This window comes from Carex rostrata, chromosome 1, assembly GCF_964058835.1.
Source record: "Carex rostrata chromosome 1, lpCarRost1.2, whole genome shotgun sequence".
Taxonomy (NCBI): Eukaryota; Viridiplantae; Streptophyta; class Magnoliopsida; order Poales; family Cyperaceae; genus Carex; species Carex rostrata.
The window spans coordinates 7,709,843-7,726,528 of record NC_135918.1 but is presented as its reverse complement, the minus strand read 5'-3'; the positions used below and the strand labels follow the sequence as shown (position 1 = coordinate 7,726,528).

At 33.1% G+C, this 16,686-nt stretch overlaps 2 protein-coding genes and 1 pseudogene across 2 annotated transcripts; 1 reads left to right on the top strand and 2 right to left on the bottom strand.

Moving 5' to 3' along the window:
• Nucleotides 1-4,117: 4,117 nt before the first annotated feature.
• Nucleotides 4,118-9,234, top strand: LOC144555542 (aspartokinase 2, chloroplastic-like). The gene is made up of 14 exons (XM_078303925.1): nucleotides 4,118-4,174; nucleotides 4,538-4,954; nucleotides 5,456-5,538; nucleotides 5,634-5,674; nucleotides 6,468-6,622; nucleotides 6,721-6,870; nucleotides 7,352-7,447; nucleotides 7,540-7,656; nucleotides 7,752-7,871; nucleotides 7,995-8,087; nucleotides 8,181-8,303; nucleotides 8,400-8,516; nucleotides 8,608-8,670; nucleotides 8,749-9,234. Exons 2-14 carry the CDS (start codon nucleotides 4,568-4,570, stop codon nucleotides 8,863-8,865), a joined length of 1,662 nt encoding a protein of 553 aa, XP_078160051.1. The 5' UTR covers nucleotides 4,118-4,174; nucleotides 4,538-4,567; the 3' UTR covers nucleotides 8,866-9,234.
• A 441-nt stretch (nucleotides 9,235-9,675) lies between these two features.
• On the bottom strand, nucleotides 9,676-10,547 carry LOC144554207 (uncharacterized; annotated as a pseudogene).
• Nucleotides 10,548-12,834: 2,287 nt separating this feature from the next.
• On the bottom strand, nucleotides 12,835-14,755 carry LOC144566148 (replication protein A 70 kDa DNA-binding subunit D-like). The gene is made up of 4 exons (XM_078316059.1): nucleotides 14,657-14,755; nucleotides 14,408-14,571; nucleotides 14,186-14,306; nucleotides 12,835-12,878 (listed from the first exon to the last, which is right to left on the bottom strand). Exons 1-4 carry the CDS (start codon nucleotides 14,735-14,737, stop codon nucleotides 12,849-12,851), a joined length of 396 nt encoding a protein of 131 aa, XP_078172185.1. The 5' UTR covers nucleotides 14,738-14,755; the 3' UTR covers nucleotides 12,835-12,848.
• Between the last annotated feature and the right edge of the window lie 1,931 nt (nucleotides 14,756-16,686).

Here is a 16,686-nt window from a genome sequence, read left to right as displayed (position 1 = left end):
ACTTAACATACTCAAGTCAGCAACGCAAGAAAGTCGAAAAGAGTTGATTTGGTGAGGACAATTTTGTGTTTCAAGAGAAAGGACAAAGGGCAATTTTGTTTTTTATATTAAAACAAATAAATTGAGGAGTTTTTATAGTTTAAGTGAAAGGTTAATTGGAGGAAGGACAAATAAGAAATAGTATAACAAGTTGAGAGCTAAATAAGATAAATTAAAGACTTGAGGAGAAAATAAGAAATCATAAAAGTTTTGAAGGATGTATGAAAAATTATCCCTTGACAAGGTGTTTACCATTTACCAATGTAGTTTATTGGTCATGTTTATTGCAATTTTATTACATTTTGGAGAAAAATTTATGATTAACCAGTATGGGGTTCATTACTCCAAAGATGCAATAAATACATATTTTGTTGAGAAAGATTACTCATTTGAGGATTTGAAATCAACTATTTAAGAAGCGAGTGGTTACAACCAGAATCATTGGGACTTAAAAATAATAACCCGAATAATCCAAAATGGAAAGTATATCAGACTCATATTGGGAGATGAAAGGGCAATGAGCGGCATGATCATGCGGGTTGTCAGGTCCGGCAATAATGGCTTGGAAGTTTATGCCCGCAAAATTCGTAGAGAGTCAGGGGCTAGAAGTTTAGCCCAAAATTTGATTACGAAAAATTATCAACCAAATTATGAACCACACACTCATTTATTCGTACCCAAACCAGTATAAGTACCAGTATCATAACCCGAAATTTACATTAATTTACTCCAACCACAATCTCCACCTTTTATTTCACCTATATCCATGTATGGGGCTCCTTCATCCTTACCCCAAACCGGTACTAGTACAGGAAGACCCAACTGAGTCGAAATTTGAATTTATCAATGATATTCCGAAGAAAACTCTGCAAACTGGGCATGAATGGACGGAAGGAAGAAGATGACACACAGCTCAGTCACAGACAAGATATAAATATGTCGTTAAGTGGACGTTTTGCGACTCATCCGTTCTCAAACTTCAATGACTTAAATGATTTGTGATAAAATATATAAAAAGTTGGATATAAATACAAATGTCGGGTTATGTAGAGAAAATTCAAAAAGCACGCTACTTATTGAATAAATAAAATTGTTTAAGAACAATAATGGAATGTATTAATAAAGAGTTAACTCGATAATTTTAATAATAATCATAAATAAAATATAAATATAAAATCAGTCATTTCAAGCTTTTTGCAAGAGGCGGATATTAATTATGGAGTAGAATTAGGGTGTTCTTAAGTTTACCAAGCTTCTTGGTGAACTCGAGTCTAAAACCTATTAAATCTGTTTCAAACGACGAATTTAAACCGTTGAAACCCGCCTACCTTAAGTGTGATGCGTCTACATGTAAAAAAAATTTAAATATGAAATTAACTTTGCATAGAGTCAAGTGGTCAAAAAAGATTCAAAAAATGAATGCATTAAAATTAATTTATTAACATTCTAATTTTGACTACTTGAATTTATAGTAAATTAATTATAATGTTTAAAATTCTCACATGTAGACGCATCACTCGTAAGGTAGGTTTCAACGATTTAAATCCGATTCGATGGGTTTTAGACTTGAGTTGGATGAACTTAAGAACACCCTGGTTCTTCTCTTAGTCATGATATGCTTATCTTTTTTTGGATTAGATTATGATCTGCTTATCCTTGAACAAAGAAACAGCAAGAACATTCTTTTGCAAAATCCCCCATCTACCCCTCCAATAAAAAAAAAAGTTGGGGGGTGCGATTTCTAGCTTTTTGTCTGATACATTTGAGGTACTTCGGAATTTTGCTCATTTAAATCTATAATTTGCATATTTATTTTTGAAACTAAACCGTCTTTAACTTTTTTCGCAGTTAACAATCCACTTCAGAAGGTTTTCCTTCCAATCTAGCTGAAAACATTGTGAGTTATATTATATTTCTTTGATGATCCAGATATCAAAGAAATTGCTTGATGTTGCAAAAGAATTAAAAAATTATTGAATTTGTGCACTAATCTATCTGTTGTTGTTAATTGAACTTTAATAAAAAAAAATAGCCTATAAAAGGTCCGCTTTTTCAAACATTTAAAAGCGTGTATTAAAACTTTATCTTTGGAGATGCAATCGTGTTATAATTCTACAATCTTTACTAAAAGTATTAAAAAATATTTTTTTCATGTTTTATTCAAGTAGGACAATACTAATGATGTATACATACTTCACATCTCACTGTCATGCATTATATAATTTATAACGCTTTGTAAACTCTCTATCTATAATAACTATGAGCAGAATAGTTAAGTAAATATACCGAAGCAACGTGAAGAACAGGATCTAGTTTTATACGATTTTCATTTATACAGTGTTACATGAGATCTGGGCTATTAAATGAACAAAATTGGTCTCACTCAGCCCAAAATATTTGAGGCACCAATGGGCTATAATTACATTTCCTTCTCCTTTTCAGCCCAAAATGCCTCAACAGCCCCTTTGAAAACCTTTCCGAGCGGGACATATTGCAATTTCATACATTGACATTTTTTACCAGCACAGAAACTGCAACGTCATTGTTTTTCTGACGAACAAAAAAAATTACTTGCGTCTGGCTCTGGCGTGATGTGTCTATTCTTCAGTAAAAATGACATGTAGCTTACCTATTTTTTTGAATTTGCCTTTTATTTTAATTTACCTTACAATATTTTCTTATATTTTTAACATATATTTTTATAAACTAATTTAAAATTAAAAAAATAAAATAATTAAATGTGATCAATCAAGTCGCGTTATGTTACTTACGCACAAGGACACATGTACATATATCCAATGAGATTAATTGACCTCTGTTGATTTTCAAAAAAATTATATTTATATATAGTTTAAAATAAATATTCTAAAATTCTAAAATTAACTTTCATAAAATTTTTATATTAATTATCACATTTACATTTTATTCTCATAACTTAAAATCTTAACTCTCGTATACAATCACAACCTAATTGATGTGACATAATTACTTGCGTGCATAATTATTCTTCATCAGTCATCACTTCAATCATATCACATCAATAAAAAAATGATCATATAATGTAACGAAATTATAATAACGTAATAACGTTCTAGTTATATGACGTCACATTTTTCTTAACTACCGACCAGACACTTTTGACACGGAAACAAGTATCGTCTTCTATACGTGTAAAAGATTTCCTTTACTTTACGGTTTGAGATTTATTCTCAGCTGCTTTGAGATTCGGACTAGCGCAAGGGATAATATTATTAGACTTTGAGATTTGTGTAAATTTAAAAAGAACGGTCCAGATCCACTAATTCTAAAAGATTCTCTTATACGGTACGGGGAGGATGTGAATTCACCGACGCGGCTTTACCTGACCAGGATTTGTAGACCGGAGAGTACTTCTGTAGTTTGAATTTGAAGTCTCTACTCGGAGTCCCGACTTTTTTTTTTTTTTTTTTTTTTTTTTTTGGGTTACACGGAGCCGAAATTTTTATTAATAGGAAATATAATAAAAAAATATCCAGATTAGAGAACACTTTTGATTTTTTTCGAGATATAGGGAAAACGTTTTGATTTATCACGGCCTCTGGCCGTTATGACTTATCACGGCCAAGATTAGCACTAATTACCGCACTTATTAAAAAAAAAAAAAAAAAAAAAAAAAATTCATGGCCGTGATTGATAATCACGGCCAGCAATGCCATATTAAAATGGACAAAGGACAAACTCAGATCTCATTCTACACGGTCAGATATTGCACTGGATTTGAATTCTGGCCGTGATTATCAATCACGGCCAGGAACTCTTTTTTTTTTTTTTTTAATAAGTGCGGTAATTAGTGTTAATCCTGGCCGTGATAAGTCATAACGGCCAGAGGCCGTGATAAATCAAAACGTTTTTCCTATATCTCGAAAAAAATCAAAAGTGTTCTCTAATCTGAATATTTTTTTATTATATTTCCTATTAATAAAAATTTCGGTACACGGAGTCCCGACTGGGAAAGCGACTTTGTAGGGAAAATGAATTCGGTTTACCGTGTACGGTACAGACAACGACTGTGGATGCAACTTTATTTATCAAGCAATTCCCCCCGTCCCCTTGCTCTTTCGTCGCAACGCCGCCACGTCTCTCTCTCCAATTTCAGGTAAATATAATCTCCATTGTGCTATTTACGGATTCTTTTAGTATGACATAGGCACTTCCCTTTTGGACCAAATATGGAGCTACTGAATAAAAATACTACTTCCAAACCCAAGATGTTATTTTTTTTAATTGTTATTTTTTTTAAAAATCACTGAAAGTGTTTTTATGGTTTGGAATATCTTTCAACATAGCATGTACTTAGATGTATCAAGTGCTTGTTAAAATTCTCTTAGATGCGCAATAAAACAAAATATTAAAATTGCCTTTTGCTGCAATTCAGAAACTAACTAATATTTGGATTCAAATATTTGCTGGTATTTATTGTATTTTAAGTCATTTGTCTTAGATTTCCAATTTTATATAGGCTCGAAAAAGACGAAGAACAAATAGAGACATGTCACCATTCGATTTACTTGCACGGGCCCAATGCACTGCTTATCATCAACAACTCACTTATTTTCTTCCAAAATCAAGTGCCCAAATCGAATTCAGGTACAACCCAAATCCCAATTTCAGAAGAAGAGGAGCTCTAGTTGTCAATTCCAATGGAGGTGTACTCAACAATGTAGCAGAGCAAAAACAAGAGAGTGTGAATGTAGCAGAGAAAAAAGAGGATACCAATCTAAACAATGAACTGACAGTTGTTATGAAATTTGGTGGATCTTCTGTGGCAACAGCTGATCGTATGAAGGAAGTGGCTGTGCTGATAAGGAGGTTCCCGGAAGAGAGGCCGGTGATTGTCCTTTCTGCCATGGGGAAGACTACAAACAAGCTTCTCGCAGTAATTTTTTTCATCTTTCTGCATGTTTTTGTGTAGGATTTCATGCTCCAATCAGTTCATACTGGTAATAGACCTGAGAACTAATAGAGGTTTCCTTGTTGTTGTTGCTCGAGTCTTTTTTGCTTATGTTTTCAACTTTTTGTTAGGCTTTCATAAAAGAGCATTGTTCTATATATCAATTCTGGAGGCTCTGAGATAGGACTCTTTCAGTACTTATACCACACCTGGATGGCGAATAGTAGGATAGAAGTATGAACTAGTGATACTAATAGTATGAATTAGTCTCTAACCCACCTCGAGATACAAGGTGGGTTACAAGAGCCCTGTGCGGGAGAGGGGGGGGGGGGGGGGGGGAGAGGGGGGGTTGGGTAGTAAATACTTGAAAAATGTCAGGAATATCTTTGTTATGTTTGGGGGTCTTAGAGACCGGATTTTAAATCAAAAGATATAGAGGAAATCATGATTTTTTTTTTTATTATTAAACCTTTTATTTTGAATTAGGCAGGGGAGAAAGCAGTGAACTGTGGTGCATTTAAGATAGATGAAATTGAGGAATTCGTGTTTATTAGAGACTTACATCTTAGGTACCTTTCGATTCTTTTTTCATTCTTGTTCTTAAATCTCACATCAATGAAAAAGGAATCCATTTGTAATCTTGGTAATATTGGTGTCTTTTCAGGACTATAGATGAGCTTGGGATCGACACATCAACTATATCAGGCATGTTCTTAATGGTAAAAAACACAAAATTGAACCAAATATTAAGGAGGTTGTCATGAATTACATGCCGGCTGATCAGGTGGGGTCAGGTTTTACCTCAGTCAGACCTGACCTAGATGCTTAAGTATATAAAATGATAGAGATTATTTATTAACATCGGGTTTTTATATCAACTGGCTAATATCAAGACATTAGAGATATTCTTAATTTTGATGGATCTGTGAATGTGACCACACCTGAGGGACAGTAATGAGAACATAACAATGAGAACCTTCATTGTCTATAAGCTCAAGCTATTAAAGAAACTGGTTGTTTAATAACTGAAATCTTGCTTGGCAGGTGGGGTACGGTTCTGGTCCTAGCTATAGATTAATGCATACTTCCTTTGATTTACAATATTTACTAGAATTTTACGATAATATTATATTTCCTTCGATTCGGTTACAATTCGAAATGAGTGTATAATAAACTTCATAAAGCATCTTTTCATAGAATTGCTAGTAGTGCACTCTTACATACAATCTTACAGTTGATCTCTATAACACAAACAAATACTGCATAGCTCCTTGTCTGGTTAGGCAGATGTAATATCCAACCTGACCAAAAGGTTTTAAGTTAATTTGGCAGTTATGGGCATATGAAACATTGCTGCTAATGAACTAATAAAAATTGACATAAAAATCAGTAAACAATAGTAAGAATAATCATATTAAGGACTTTAACAATGGCAATGGTGATGGTAATTCCATTCTTTCATTAACTCAAAAAACACGTTACTTTGCAATTTTTGCAGGGTTGTTGACTAGACTAAAGCAACTTCTTACAGCGATAGCCATGATGAAAGAGTTGACCCCACGCTCCAGAGATTACCTGGTTTCCTTTGGCGAGTGCATGTCCACTCGTATATTCACTGCTTACTTGAACAAAATTGGAATCAAAGCACGGCAAGTAAGTTTCCTTTTATTTAACACTAAGACGTGCACGCGTGTGGGGTGGGGTGGTTGAGTCTATTATATCGCATCATTAAATGAATTTTGGTATTGTAGTACGATGCGTTTGATATGGGTGTAATAACTACGGATGACTTCACAAATGCCGAAATATTGGAGGCGACATATCCTGCTGTAGCTAAGAGGTTATATGAAGACTGGATAAGAGAGCCAGCTATTCCTATTGTCACCGGCTTCCTTGGAAAGGTTACAGATAGTGATCTCCTTTTTTTCCCTTTCACAAGTCAGGGTTGATGTGGTCTTTCACTTGTGGAGTAGCAAGTTTTGAGCAATCATAATGCACTGGTGTTGTCAATGACCTAACCATTTTTAGTCCTAGGGGCATTTTGGTAACTGCATCCTAGGAACTCATTGTAGTATCTCCTAAAAGAAAATCAAAATCTACATTCTGCAAAACTGTAGCTTTAATTTGTGGTACTTTTGTATTGTTAAATTGTAGATTTAATTTGAGGGGGGCATTCTTAAACATCTTTCAAGTTTATGCAGGGTTAAATCTTGAAATTAAATTAGTGATAGATGATGACTAGGATGGTAGAATAAGAATGTTGATCTTTCGTCAAGCACAACTAAGAGACTGAGTCTAAACCTTAATTGATGTTTTGCTATGTCCGTGCGTGATTTAGTTATAAACTTTTTTTTTTGTATTTTATTTTTTATTTTAAATTAGGGATGGAAATTAGGTGCCATAACAACTCTTGGTAGGGGAGGAAGTGACTTGACAGCCACCACTATTGGCAAGGCTTTGGGCTTGCGAGAAATACAGGTTCCTTTTCCTCTTCCTTTTTCTTGTTGGGAGGCACAGTCAAATTCAGTCCTCCACTTGTTCCTTTGATGATAATTTTTTTTCCCAAGCAGGTGTGGAAGGATGTAGACGGTGTGTTAACATGCGACCCGAATATCCACCCTGCTGCTAAGCCGGTCCCACATTTGACTTTTGAAGAAGCAGCCGAGCTTGCATATTTCGGTGCACAAGTATGTAATTTACTTTTTTGTTGACAGTACATCTGCTGATTTAATTATATGTGGTTACGATCGTAAAGTAATGTGACTTCTGATGCATCATGTAGGTTTTGCACCCTCAATCAATGAAACCAGCAAGTGAGAGTGACACACCCGTTAGGGTTAAGAACTCTTATAATCCTCAAGCTCCTGGCACCATTATAACTAGAGAAAGAGATCTGAGCAAGGTAAGCAACTTTATTTGTACTCTTAGATAATTTGACTTTTAGAATGTAATTTTCTTATCTATTGCAAAGTAATGTTTGTATCGTATCCCTTAATTAACGTGTCCTTTTTTGTGTACCTGTCAGGCCGTGCTGACAAGCATAGTTTTAAAATCAAATATAACCATGTTAGATATAGTGAGTACTCGTATGCTTGGACAACACGGATTCTTAGCTAAGGTAATGATGAGCTTTATACTTGTATGTTCATTCTGTTAATGCTTCAAAGTCCGACGGGTTGTTATATTCTTTGATTTTAAAATTTTATTGCAGGTTTTCTCTATATTCAATGACTTAAGGATATCTGTTGACTCTGTGGCAACCAGTGAAGTCAGTGTTTCTTTAACACTGGACCCCAAGAAACTCCCGTGTGATGATACGATTCATGAGGAGAGTGTAAGATTATTGCATCTCAGACTTACTTTTTATTTGTGCAAGGTTTTTAAGATTATTATCTCTCAAATTCACTTTATGACATGAATGCCCTTGAAGGAGCTGGACCATTTGGTTGAAGAGCTGGAAAAAATTGCAGTTGTTAACCTACTCCAGAATAGATCCATAATTTCTCTTATAGGAAATGTCGAGTGCTCATCCTTAATATTAGAGAAGGTATTGGTTTGTTCTTTTCTTGCCATCTTGTTCCAAAAGGTTTGTATTTTGGCATGTATCCAATTATTGACATTCGTTTTGCGCTTGATAGGCTTTTAGTGTTCTAAGAAATAATGGAGTCAATGTGCAAATGATCTCACAAGGTGCTTCAAAGGTACTTTTCATTTTTACAAGTGTTAGAAAACAGAAAATTATTTTCTATTGTGCTATTTTAATATATTGTATTTTTCAGGTAAATATTTCACTGGTCGTTAATGATAGCGAGGCAAAGCAGTGTGTACGAGCCCTGCACTCAGCCTTTTTCGAGAAGGAAGGAAATTGTTTTCCATCTGCAAATGGACATTTTTAAAGTGAGATTATGATACGTCTGCTTAATCATTTTGGAGCAGGTATCTAATGCTACATTTTTGTTGGAAATATCATTAGATTTGATGAGTTAGTTAAATATTAAGAAGGCTAGTCATTCATTTTGTTTAGAGGCTTTATAATTCAGGCAACTGTACAATGTCTGCTGTTGTTTAATGAAAGATAGTTCACATTTCTTGAATTGAATATTTTTTTAGAAGATAATATATTCTTTATTTTATGAAAATTTGGTTTTGCACCTTTGGTTCACCCTTCACAGAAAAAGATAAAAAAAAAATGTAATCTGAGATGCAAACACAAATGTAAAACATATTTATAAAGGTAAAAAAAATATATATATATTCGTGTTTTATCCTTTCTTTAAGTGGTACATTTTTTGCGATTGTGGGAAGGTTATCTAAAAAAAAAACGAATACCACCTCTGTCCATTGTAAAACATGAAAAAAAATATGGTGCATTACATAAAACTACCATCGTGTTCGTCCGTTGCGATGGGAACATATTACAAAATTAAATAAAATATGGAAATATTTTTGTTATTAATATTCATACAGAATATTAAGAAAAAATAATAATAAGGCAAATAATAAATAACAGTAAAAAAATAACAATAAATAAAAAAAAATCAAATATAACATGAAAAAAATTCTTGAAGTATCATTGCCATTGTTCATCTTCGATGTAGTACAATATTTTTGAAAATGAACAAATAAAATATGAAAAGTAGATTATAATTGTTCAAATTGAAAACATATAATAAAATTAGAAATGTTAAACTAATATGGTTCATACCTTATTCCTCGCTCAAGATCTCCCGGTAAACTATATTTTTTGTATATCAATTTTCTTTTTCCGTTTTAGCATGACTTTTGTTGTACGTCGTGACGTACCTCTTGACAATGCGACATATAACTGGCCGTGCGAAAAAACATGCTCAGGTAAATAGATGCCGACATTAGGAGTTGTTTATCCTTATGCTTTATTGATTGTCATGGCAAAACTCAGACGAATAGAGAATTGCTTTCGTGTAAACTTGAAAGAGAACATCTCATCATCAGATGGACACATCGGAATTCTTGGTAGAAAAATTCTTTTCCCAGCATGTTCTCCAACCGCAATCTCTGCATCTATTGCATTCTTTTGAAACTTCCGACATAGAAGCCTTGTACTATTACATAGGCCATTTGATGGATCAAGGTTCCGTAATAAAATAATTAAACAACCCAACTTCAATTTGAGGAGATGTGGAGGCAGCCCATTTGGAGTCAAGGAGTTCAACAATTATGTTGGATAGTGATTAGTAGTATCATCTACTGCTTTGTCGAAACTATAGTAGATCATTTCATCACTTGAAAATATGTCAATCATTTGTTGATTCAATTCATCAACATACTCATTTCTTGTTGATAGTATGGCCCTAGAAATGATATACTCTGACAAACCCCCGTTGAGATGGAGAGATGGAAAAATAAATTCTATTAATTCCTGTTTAGAATCCCCTTCTGTAGTGTATAGAATAACCAATTCTTCAGGAATACGAATGAAGTCACCTTCCAATGATTATTTCGTTCCATCACCAACTCTGAGCAAATATTCAGAAAAATATGGATCTAACAAAGCTCTCATGTTTTGGGTTAATTGTATTTTTTTTTTATTAATGGCCATAGATGAGACACACGTAAACTGGAATCAATAATTTGTGCTCTAATATCACGCCTAACAACAGGGAGCACCTAATAATTATATAAATTATGTGTATGAGAAATTTTTTTTTTTGTAAACCAATTAATTCAAACAGTAAATGAAAATAATATAAAAAAATAATTAATTATCTGTCTGAAATCACCTCTGAAAATCATGATCTCCCTCCAAAGGGTAAATTTTCTTCAATTATATCTTGCATTGTTCTATCAAGTGCTTCAATTGCTTATCACTTTGCCATTGATGCTTTATACCATATGATCAGAGTTTTTTTTTGTAATAATTGTGCAATTCCACTATGTTTCTTGATATTGCAATCAGAGTTGTTCTCAATTTTCAAGGGAATTTTAAACCTTGAATGTGCGGTTGTTCCTCCTGGCATGTTATTCGCTGCAGATCCTGATGAAGCAGTTGCCTGTGCGATATGATTCATGGAACTGATAGGCTTAAATTATATACATATTCGATCTGATTTTTATCACGAAATAACACCAAATATCTTGTATTTTGAATATAAAGTGAATAGAATGCACCTATGATCAAGTTACTGCATCTGTTTGGTTTTAATTTGTAGAAAATGAAGAAAAATAAAGAAAACCGAAGAAAAATGCTCAGTGCGGACGCACAGTTTGCGATACAGCCACACTAAGTACTTAGATGGATTTCTGGACGCGCGCCAATTTTAAAAATGTATAATAAGCTATTCATCAAAATCCGAAATCTGTGCAGACGCACGGATTTCGATGCGGATGAAATCTGGACGCACAGGAAAAATCTGAGCCCAGTGCGGGTGGCCTGGCCGCACTGGAGCCTGAACTTAAAATAGCCATAACTTTTGACTCGTAACTCCGTTTTGGGCATACGACCACTTTTTGGAAAGCTAGGAAAAAAATCTACAACATGAGAAACTAAAAAAGGAAATTTGGAGTCAGTCGGATGCACTAAACTCGCAGACAGCCAAAATTACATGTTTTCAACATGGTTTCTATTTTTGGCGCACCAAGGACACATTTTTATAGCTAAAATTGGACAAGGCATCCTGGGAAACAATCCAAATATAGCACCCACTAACTCCACTTCTCATCTCTCTCACCCCTTGGTGCATATCCATTTCCAAGGAAATACACACTTAGCGTAAAATTCTGCAACCAAGGAAAGCTTTTCTAGGAAGGAGAAGAAGGAGATTCGAGCAAGAAGTCGGCAAGATTGAGGGCTTTGATCAAATAAAGGGTGTAATCATTTCTTTATTTCATTTCTTCTTATTTTTGCCAATTTTCGTAATGGATCTCTCCATGTTGGAGTAGATCTCTCTCTAGGGGTTTAGATCAATGCATAAACTTGTTTAATTGTATCTTATTCGGTTATTTATTTTTGTTATGATTGTTTTATGGGATTTGATGTTAATTTCTGTGATTTATCATTTGTGTTAATTACATAATTAGTACTTGAATTGTAGTATCCCGTTTTGGATTTGAAAGAACCAAAATTGACTGTGATCAATAGGATAGTACCAAATTATGAATGCAAATACCCTAGGTTTGGATTATGATCTAACCAATTTGTAATATAAGCCGGAACTACAGAAATTAAGGTTAGGAACTTGGTGAAGGACCTAACCGTGAAGCCAAACCCTAATTAGGACATCTCAAATCGAATCGGGTATTGGTATGATGGACTTAATCGTGAAGTACCAGTATTTGAGGAGAGGAGAGACTAACAAGAGATCAAAGGGTCTAGGTAGCTTGGGTGAAGGACCTAATTGTGAAGTCCAAATTACTTAGACACGTCATTAATTCACGAAAGTGACTCTTAATGATACATTATGTTAGAAACCTCATCAAATCATACATGAACTCGAACAAATACCAAATAGATAGAATTAGCAAGGGATTGTAGACCAAATGCCCCTATATCTTCTCAAACTAGAAAGCAAACCAATCTTTATTTCCTCTATTTACTTTAATTGTTTTAAAATTTCTCTCTCTCGGGTATTGAACCCAAATCTAGGAATTGTTAGAACAACCCCCCCCCCCCCCAATTTACTTTTATTGCACTTTGCTTTATTTTATTTTCTGAAATCTATTACTAAAGTTTAAGCATAGTAATTAAACATACTATCTGTGGATCAATACCCGACAATATACTATACGGTAGGATTGTATACTTTCAATCTGAACCAAAAAGTGCGTTTAGAGATAAAAGGTACATCTAATTGTACTGAAGCTTTTTACCATACCCTTTGGACGTATCAGGAACGCACTTTAGCTAGTAATGTTTTGTATAGATATGTTTTACCTATGAAATACATGGAACATGCTTTAGTTCAATAAAGAGTTTATTATAAAAAGAAGTATTTATCGTCTTTTTTTGCATGTGTTAATCATAAAATAAAGTTCTACATTACATCAGTTCTTTCATCTAAGCTAAACAAAATAAAAGGTAAAGTAGCGCTACATAACATATGCTACATACCTGGTACAAATAAACAGTGAAGGAAAATAAATAAAAATAAAAAGCTAATAAAAAATTAAAGCTTAGTTTGTATCATAATATACTTAAATTATAAGAGAGAAAATATTACCTGTTCTGCCCGGTTCATCAATTTGCCTTGCATATCTGGTACTGCATTTGTTGAATTGCTCTTAGTATTTAAGAGATGAATCTTCTATTTTAATTCCATATTATATATTAGCTAATAATTATTCTTTCTTTGGCCTCATGCAGCATTGGTGGAGCCAACATGGTAGCTATTAATCTCACTGGTGCAAAAAAGATTACAGTTCGAGAACTTACAAAATTTTCTACCTTCAATATAGCAATATGGTACCAGTTCAATTCTAAAAACTCATTTTAATTGTTTATTTGTAACTATCTTCCATGCCAAATAACTACCATTCATCTTGTGCAGTGTAGCTTTTATGAGGTTGTTATTACAATTACTAAAATTTACTATGATGAACACAATCGCCTATGGTATACAGGGTGTGACTGGTGTAAGTCAGGTCTCCATGAGGCATCGAACATACAGTATTCGTGTCGCAAGTATGACAAATATTATTATGAAGTGCATCTCAGGTATTTATTTTCATGGTGCATGTGATTGATAAGTAAATTCAAATATTCATATTGGATGTTATATATGTTGATCTTTGAACTTAAATACTCTTATTTTTTAGGTATCTATTCAAAATAGAGATTGCAAACCATACTGGTAGTCATGATGTCACAATTTTTTATCAGGTGGGCGAGAAATTGTTGGGATGCAAGGCAAATTTCCTCTCTGAGTTGTTTAAGAAAGTTAGTTTTTTTCCATGTTTGAAATAATTTTTATTTTATCATCCATGTTTCAAGCATTCTCAACCAATTGAGGAGACTTCCTCTCTCTTCCTACGATAAACAAATAAATAAAAATGGACTTCCTCAATTGGTTTATCATACGAACACTTATAAGAGAGAAAATCATAGGAAATCCATTTTTATTCATTAAGAAATCCAAGTCAATTGTTTATCATAGGAAGAGAGTGGAAGTCTCCTCAATTGGTTGAGAAATGCTTGAAACAAGGATGATAAAATAAAAATTATTTCAAACATGAAAAAAAAACTTTCTTAAACAACTCAGAGAGAAAATTTGCCTTGCATCCCAACAATTTCTCGCCCACCTGATTAAAAATTGTGACATCATGACTATCAGTATGGTCTGCAATCTCCATTTTGAATAGATACCTAAAAAATAAGAGTATTTAAGTTTAAAGATCAACATATTTAGCATCCAATGTGCACATTTGAACTTACTTATCAATCACATGCACCATGAAAATAAGTACATGAGATGTACTTTATAATAATATTTGTCACACTTGCGACACCAATACTGTGTGTTCGATGCCTCATGGAGACCTGTCCTACACCAGTCACACCCTGCATACCATAGGCGGCTGTGTTCATCATAGTAAATTTTAGTAATTGTAATAACCTCATAAAAGCCACACTGCACAAGATGAATGGTAGTTATTTGTCATGACATATAGTTACAGGTAAACAATTAAAATGAGTTTTTAGAATTGAATTGGTACCATATTGCTATTGAAGGTAGAAAATTTTGTAAGCTCTCGAACTGTAATCCTTTTTGCACCAGTGAGATTAACATCTACCATGTTGGCTCCACCAATGTTGCATGAGACCAAAGAAAGAATAATTATTAGATAGTATGTAATATGGAATTAAAATAGAAGGTTCATCTCTTAAATACTAAGAGCAATTCAACAAATGCAGTACCAAACCTAACACAATTGCCTATATATTTTGTACCCATTATGCTATAATGTCCTTCTCTGCTCATAAATAAGATAAGTAATAATGACAAGGGCCTACTATCATGAATAAGATAAGTAATAATGACAAGGGCCCCAAATTGTATTTTTGCATATTTAAAAGTTGACAAGAAATGGGTCTTGTGTTCTCTTTGAATTTTAACTTAAATTGATGTCGTCTCTTTTAATTTTTTTTAAAATAAAACACTTAACCAAAATCCTAAAAATAAGTGTAGGTCTTTAGATAGATGCTAAACACAATTCGTGAGCCAAGTACCAATCCCATGACATGGTACCAATCACACCATAAACATAGAACCAAAGAAAAAGTCAAGATGTTCTTGCTAGTACAAAATATCTCTCAAAAACAGCAAAAGGAAATAAATATGGTAAACCTAGCTACAGGCCACTAAATATGATAAACCTACTAATTGTCATTATGTATGACAAAAAATTAACATTATCTGAACTTTCAAGAAATGCTAGAAATATTAGGACATCAAGTTTTATATGAAACCTTGTCTTGAGTTTCTTCCTCTTAAACTTGTGAAATAAGAAAAAAAAAACAAAACCATGGACAATAAGCAAAGACAGTTACAAAATCTTCCTATGTTAAAAATAGCAAAAAATAAATAAAAAATACTATGAACAATAAGCAGAAAAAATGACAAAATCTTCTTTTATAACTAAAAGTACCGTTCATTTGTTTCATTTTCTTCCTTCTCCAGTTTAATTTCTGTTGTAAGTTCCTTTTCTCCACTCGGTTCATCTTCTCCTATAGTAACTTTAACCGATGACTCAACAATATTGGATTGTAGATTGCTATCAATGACATCTTCATTCGCTCGAAAGGGGAGGTAGCACAATTGGCAAGGAAAATGTCCTAGAGTTGTTATACCCAAAGGTCGAGAGTTCAATTCCCCCTCACGAACCTTGGTAGCTACTACCAAGTTTTTTAAAAAAAGACATCTTCATTCACTCGATATTCAAAATCAACATTCATGACACATTTAGTTGTCATATAGCAGTATCTACTAATGAAGGAATGCAAAAAGGTAAGAAATTTTGAAAATGCATATGGGACCATATATAGCAGTATCTACTATGTAAAGATGGTTACACAAGTCTAGTCCCTGATTTCTATGTTTAATGAAATTCTAAAAATAAAAATTCTATGTTTATTGCTGTGATTGATTTCTACGTTTAATGAAATTCTAAAAATAAAAATTATATGTTTAATGAAATTCTAAAAATACACATATAGACATATTTAAATAAGAACGAAATTCAAACTTTTCACAGATATCCATCTGTTTTTTTTTCATTTGATTTTCAAAATTATTTCCTGACATAGTTAGAAGCAAATTTTGCACTTTAACACTTAATTTACCAGAATCGCAACCTAGTCTCATACCATTGGTATCTTACTCAAATTATAAACAATTAGTCAATAGATTACAATTAAAAAGAATTATTACAGGCAATTGTCATAAAAACTTGAAAATTTCTTAACTTCAAAAGATAAAATTTAACAAAGAAATGCTTACAGTAACAAGCTATCAGATTAGGGGAGCACTCAAACTGGCATCAATTAAATCTTGTTCAAGGGTGTAAAGATCATCCAACTCTAGCATTTTTTTCAACCATTTCAAAGAAGAAAATATTTATTACATAACAAATATTCCAACTTTAACATTTCTTCACCTCCCATAACAAATATTACGAAAAAAAAAAAAAGCAAATGTTTCTTACATTGATTAATCGTTACAAAGAAAGGTCATGTCTTCTTCACC

Bases quoted from the DNA above. Each gene is read 5' to 3' on its own strand.
- LOC144555542 (XM_078303925.1), top strand. From the start codon at position 4,568: ATGTCACCATTCGATTTACTTGCACGGGCCCAATGCACTGCTTATCAT. The intron at 4,955-5,455 runs GTAATTTTTTTC...ATTTTGAATTAG, and splicing joins CTACAAACAAGCTTCTCGCA to GCAGGGGAGAAAGCAGTGAA. The intron at 7,872-7,994 runs GTAAGCAACTTT...TGTACCTGTCAG, and splicing joins GAGAAAGAGATCTGAGCAAG to GCCGTGCTGACAAGCATAGT.
- LOC144566148 (XM_078316059.1), bottom strand. From the start codon at position 14,737: ATGGTAGATGTTAATCTCACTGGTGCAAAAAGGATTACAGTTCGAGAG. The intron at 14,307-14,407 runs GTACTTATTTTC...CTTATTTTTTAG, and splicing joins TATTATAAAGTACATCTCAT to GTATCTATTCAAAATGGAGA. The intron at 12,879-14,185 runs GTTTTTTTTTCA...TGTATTTCATAG, and splicing joins TCTCTGAGTTGTTTAAGAAA to GTAAAACATATCTATACAAA.